This window comes from Eutrema salsugineum, unplaced genomic scaffold, assembly GCF_000478725.1.
Source record: "Eutrema salsugineum unplaced genomic scaffold, Eutsalg1_0 scaffold_13, whole genome shotgun sequence".
NCBI lineage: Eukaryota > Viridiplantae > Streptophyta > Magnoliopsida > Brassicales > Brassicaceae > Eutrema > Eutrema salsugineum.
This window is the reverse complement of record NW_006256885.1, coordinates 1,867,965-1,874,184: the sequence shown is the minus strand read 5'-3', so window position 1 is coordinate 1,874,184 and position 6,220 is coordinate 1,867,965. Positions and strand designations below refer to the sequence as shown.

Below are 6,220 nucleotides of genomic sequence, written 5' to 3'. Positions count from 1 at the left end.
AAAGTTTTATCTTCATTTTCAAAGCCAAACATCTAGCTTTTTAGCTTGTATGTGTCATGAGTGTTTTTTTTTTCTTTCTCATGTGTGTTCTTAATATGGATAGGATTTGTATTACCCATGACTTTGCCTTTTTGCCCCATATCTCAACATATTTGTATATAATATATTATTTCATACAAATAGAAATTAAGCTAGTCATTTATATATGATATATCCATCGTTGAGAGGATCTTGAACCATTCCTTCACATATTCTCCGATCCGTGATAGTCTCGTATGAAACGGAATGATATTATATCTAGTAACTTTGATTTCTAAAGAAGAAGAAACAGATTAATCATATATATAACATGTTAGTAAAACACGTATATGTCCTATTCTTTTGGATTCCACGTTGGATTACACCGCTACATTTAACAAAAGATTGTGAATATAATAATGTCAGTAAATATCATGATCCCATGAATTCAGTTTCCGGCTTAGAAATTTGACTTGCTATATTTTCAAAATAACACGGAATTTAAATGAATGTTCATATAAGTGTTGGGGTATCGTTCCTGACTAGATATTATCGATGACTGGATCTTTGTCAACTGAAACATTACTAATCAATAAAGTAATCAAAAGATGTGGTATCAAGGTGGCCCAACGATACTATAAACATGTCTAAACTAATATGTTTGGTGATTTTATCTTTTCTCTAATCGCTAAAAACCATTTACCGAATCACTAGAACCTTGATTATCTACAATAACTAATAAAGTCAGCAGAAGAGTAGTTATATATCATCGCTTATTAATTATTCTGATTGAAAAACGAAGTACCTGTTCCACATCTGAACTCTTTTTCGTACTCTATTTTACTTAATCATGGCATAAATTTTGAGTGCTATCAACGTATGCTAAGGAAAATAAAACGTGGGTTCTCATGTGTAAATTATCAGGTAACATGCTTTATGGAAGAATTTAGAGCGTGCAATTATGATTACACATTCCCATTTTATTCTTTACTTATTTTTCTATTTCTACCACATTTTCAACCAGTTTTCCTTGTGACAATTCGTATCCAATCCAATACATACACACTACTCCATCTTTTTCCTCAGCATTCTAAACTAATGCCTCTTTATAATTATCCTCTTTTTTTAAACTACAATTTTCTAAACTAAAATTTGTTAGTTTTTTCAAATGTTTTCTTCAGATTGTGCAAGTGAAGTCTACTATACTAAAGGATTAGTATTTGTTTCAAAAATACTCACGTCAGTGGAAATACATTTCTTGTTCTAACATTGATTTTTCATACAAATAAAAATCAGAAAAACTGAAAATTACACAACAAAAAAAAACAAATTATAATCTTCAACTTTGTACATGTAAAATTCCCCCACACGTGAATCAGAAATCAATAAACGGATCATTTTCATGACACACGTGCGGCGGAGAGTTTAACGGTGACGAAAGAGCTGATGACGTCGTCGTCCTCAGTTTCTCCAAATATTCCCTAACATCAAAATCAAACGCACCAACCGTTAATTCCCCGTCATCTTTTAACGGAATATACGGTGGTCGTAACACTTCCGTCAATAAATCCCACCTCACACCCGCGAAAAAAGGGTGCTCCTTTATCTCCGCCGCGCCACGGTGGCTACCTAACCGCCTACTCGGATCTTTCACCAGTAACCGCCGGATTAGACCCGTGAGGTCGTTGGGTCTTCCGGCGAACTCGGGTTCTTTGACCAACACATTTCGAAAAGTCTCCTTCTTGCTCTTCCCTTTGAACGGCGTCTCTCCGTACATCATCTCGTACGTCAAAACACCAAGGGCCCACCAATCGACGGCGAAATCGTGACCGTCGCCGAGAATTACCTCCGGCGAGACGTACTCATCGGTTCCGACAAAGGAATTGGAACGCTCGCCGGAGGAAAAACTCGTTTTCCGGCGATTAATCGGGTTAACCCGAGCGGATCTCGTTTTCTTCAGCCCTGTTTTGTTGCTCTCTGTCGCCGCAGGGGAGATCCAACGAGTAAAGCTCCGATTTTTTTTCCGGTGGTTGCTCAATTCCGGGTCGGGTTGATAGAATTGGGGACGGGTGGGTATTTGGAGGCTCCGAGAGAGGTCGAAATCGGTGAGTGTAACGTGACCCGATTGTTGAATCAGAATGTTCTCGGGTTTCAAGTCTCTGTAAGCGATGCCCATGGAATGAAGGTGCTCAAGCGCACAGACGATCTCAGCCACGTAGAATCTAATAACGGAGGAGCTGAAAACGCCGTCGTTTTGACGGCGAAGGAGGACGTTGAGATCGCCGCCGGAGCAATAAGGGACGGCCCATGCGAAGAATTCCGGTGACTCGAAGGAAGATAAGAGACGAGGGAGAAAAGGGTTTTGATTCGAGTCAACGGAGAGACGACGGAGAACATCGATTTCCCACCGTGCACGGCGGAGAGAGGAGGCGGAGGATTTGTGGACGAGCTTGACGGCAAAGGAAGAAGAAGAAGAAGAAGAGAGTGAAACGATGTCGTGTGCGAGTAATACAGTTCCTGTGGCGCCTTTACCGAGAATCTTGAGAGCTCTAATGGAATCGAGGTCGAGAATCTCCGGCGGTGAAGGTGGGGACGACGGTGATGTCTCCATTTAAGTGTGAGTGAGTGGGTCTGTATTTGGTCTTTGTCTCCTCTTTCCTTTATTTATATAATTCAGTCCTCTCGTTATCGTTGTCTCTTTTAGTTTTTTTTTTTTTCTCTTTTCCTTGTTCCTTTAATATTTTATTTAATATTGCTAATTATTTTCCCCATATTATGGCCATCGATGCTTGTCTTAAAGAAAAAGGTCGGGGAAAATATATGCACACGTAATATAATCTACAATTTTTATGTTCTATAATGGGGTACAGATTCTCCTTCTTACGTGAATCCTTCTCCTTCTTACGTGAATCCTTCTCCTTCTTTGATTTTTGGTATATTATTCAAAGATTGACATGTTAACGACAAAAATGCATGAAAACTAATTAGTCACTTTCGACAAAAAAAAAAAAAGCTAATTAGTCACCACACTAATTTATTTCATTGACGACAACAACAAAATAATTTAAGAATACTGTTTGGATACGAGATCACGGAAAACTCTCGGTTATTAGAGCACGTATAGCAGAGGCTCAACCCGGGTTCAGGCCCAAAATCCTATGCAGTTTCGAATTAAAAAAAAAAGAAAATGGGCCTAATTTTGACGATCCGGTATCATCCGGACGAGCTTGAGGAGATCGTATCACGACTACGTGTCGTGCGCTGGTTCGTCGAGAATTCAGGAAGTGGGTGAGACCAAAAAAAAAATTTCTCATCGTGCATTTCTCTTTTCTTCAGCCAAATTTTTTTTTCTTTCTCAAATGATCATCATTCAGCTTGCCAATCTCTAACACGATACGATCCCTTAAGGTTTAATCAAAGTTTCTATAGATATTTATCGGTAAGCAATTCGATACTCTTAACGATTTTTACTTTGGTAAATTTGATTGGGAATATATCTCTGTTTCTGAATCGCTCCGATCTTCCATGATCATGAAATTCCGATTGCTTTGATTTGGAGAAATATCTGTTTCTGAATCGCTCCGATCGTGTCTCTGGATGTTGAATAATTTTGATCCAAGTTAAATAATTCCTTGAAAATGATCTGTAGTTGGTATTGAGGTGAGTTAGGGAACCAGGTCAATGGCGTCTTCGTCGGATTCATGGATGAGAGAATACAACGAAGCTTTAAAGCTCTCAGAGGATATTAATGGAATGATATCAGAAAGGAGTAAATCGGCCGTAACAGGTCCTGATGCTCAACGTCGTGCTTCAGCTATACGAAGAAAGATCACCATTTTCAGTATCCGATTAGAGTCTCTGCAATCTCTTCTTGCCAAACTTCATGGGAAACCTATGTAAGCCATTAATTTTAATCTGTAAACTATACACTTTTTTAGTTTAGTGTGATCTTCTTCTTCTTTTTCTTTCTTTCCATCTGAACATTTACTTACTGACACAGCTCAGAGAAAGAGATGAACCGGCGCAAGGATATGATTGGGAATTTGAGATCGCAAGCAAATCAGATGGTGAATGCTTTGAACATGTCAAACTTGGCCAATAGAGACAGCTTGCTTGGCTCAGAAATAAAGCCAGATAACACCATGAGCCAAGTTACTTTGATTAGGTTTCATTATTGTTCTTTTCCGCGAGTTAGAACAAGATGAAGGACTTGAGAAGTTGGAGGAAACAGTCATGAGTACAAAACACATTGCTCTCGCTGTCAATGAGGAGCTTGGCTTGCAGACAAGGCTTATCGTATGTCATTGCCTTTTCATTGTTTTTTACTGCTTTGATTAGGTTTCATTATTGTAATAAATCTGGGTTATTTGCACTATGCAGGATGACTTAGACTACCATGTGTATGTTACTGACTCTCGTTTACGGGTAATGCATTAGTCAGTGAATACCTGGTTTAATGAACCACGTTATACTAAGCTAATGACTAATCATAGGCATTGATCTGTTATGTTTATTGTTTCTTATAACAGAGAGTGCAAAAGAACCTTGCTGTCATGAACAAGAATATGAGAAGTGGTTGTTCGTGCATGTCAATGCTCTTATCAGTGCTTGGGATCGTTGGCCTCGCTGTTGTTATTTATCTTCTGGTTAAGTATTTGTAATACTAACAATAGAGAACTTATAAGCTTCTCTCTTGTCTTTATATGTGAATGGTCTACTGATTCCACACGTTTGTGCTTGTGCTTTTCATTCTTCTTCCGTTGTTAGAATCCTTTAATAAATATCAAAAATTTGATGATGGCGAAACGAAATGAAGTCCGTAGCAGACAGGTGATGATCAGTTGAAAGCGGATTTAATCGAAAATCTATGTAATAAATTTGGTTGTTATGTTTAGAAAACAATTTGGTTCTTATATTTTATCTATTGTATGTTTTTAAATACTTGTAATAAATTGTAATCTTCTTTTTAAATAATTATGTGTTCAATTATATTTTAAATTTATTAAATTTTAAATTTACAAAAAAATTAATATAATATTTGGGATAAACTCCGTTTTCAGGTTCACTAATGGAACCCGAAAAAATACTCGGGTTCATCCCTTAAGCAAAAACCCAAAAAAATTATTATTCTATTCTAATGATCCCCACTCTTAGTATCACTAATGCACATGCTCTTACTCTCGTGAACTAGCATAGTTATTATTCTTATTGGTAATTGACACAGTTTTTTGTGATGACTAAATGTATAACCCATAAACTTAATGAAACCTATAACTAAACCCAACATAACCAAAGTATTTGTGGTAATAGTACAGACGGAGATCGTAGATTAATCGGCCTATAATTTTCCGGCGTGTGATGGGTGTTGAGATGGTGATCGGTATATGTCAAGGACACTTCAATGCGACCTAAGCCCTCTTATGCTTTTAATTTCATGTATGTTCATAAAAATGCTAACCAAGAGGCAAACGCACTGCCTATAAAAGGCTAGACCCTGGTTTGTAACTTTTATCACTCTCCTTGATGGTATCTTGATTAGTAGACTGTTGTTTATGTGGCTTTTGCTTAAAGATATATATGTGTAAAAGAAAATAAAAGAGAAAGAGGATATTATCCATTTTAGCCCCCGAATCAACTGCTGGACTTCACTCTTTTAGTTTTAGTTATATTGTATCTTGAGTTTTATAATAACTTTGCAAACTTTCTATGGATGCAATAAATCCAGGTTGTCTACAGATTAAAATTCAATGTGTATACTGTTAATAATGTCATCTCTCTTTATGTTTTTGTTTTTGTTTTTCTCCACTTCACGACAAGGAAAATATAAAAACTGGAGACAAATAATAAAGGAGTAGAAATAATGGAACACGTGCGGTAACATAATGCAATAGAGCCAATGTGTCGACAGGCCAAACTGGAGCCTCGCAACCACCACATTTAAATCTAAAGCTAAATCTTTGCTTAGTGTTAATCTCTTGGCACGCCCGTACTATTATTAATACCTACTTTCATTAATCCGATTAGTTATATATTTCTTGTTTATATACGTCGTATTTTAAGGAATGCCTACCTCAACCTTCGAAGTAGCTAGCGACTTGTTTTTCTTTTTTAAAAAAATTTATAGTATGGTTCTTTTTCATACGATAAATTATTGCGTATATACATGATAGAGATGGCATTTAATTAAATGTAATTGTTTATA

General features: G+C 36.9%; 1 protein-coding gene and 1 pseudogene across 1 annotated transcript; one reads left to right on the top strand and one right to left on the bottom strand.

Annotated features, from left to right (window-relative positions):
• Window positions 1-1,326: 1,326 nt before the first annotated feature.
• On the bottom strand, window positions 1,327-2,650 carry LOC18024159 (serine/threonine-protein kinase UCNL). Its single transcript, XM_024159765.1, has 2 exons — window positions 1,593-2,650; window positions 1,327-1,499 (listed from the first exon to the last, which is right to left on the bottom strand). The coding sequence occupies exons 1-2, from the start codon at window positions 2,627-2,629 to the stop codon at window positions 1,394-1,396; spliced, it is 1,143 nt and encodes a 380-aa protein (XP_024015533.1). The 5' UTR covers window positions 2,630-2,650; the 3' UTR covers window positions 1,327-1,393.
• Window positions 2,651-3,336: 686 nt separating this feature from the next.
• LOC18024158 lies at window positions 3,337-4,769 on the top strand (annotated as a pseudogene).
• The last annotated feature ends 1,451 nt before the right edge of the window (window positions 4,770-6,220 follow it).

Coding starts and splice junctions, on each gene's coding strand:
- LOC18024159 (XM_024159765.1), bottom strand. CDS start 2,629: ATGGAGACATCACCGTCGTCCCCACCTTCACCGCCGGAGATTCTCGAC. Junction 1,500..1,592: donor CCTTTTTTCGCGGGTGTGAG/GTGGGATTTATT, acceptor TTTTGATGTTAG/GGAATATTTGGAGAAACTGA.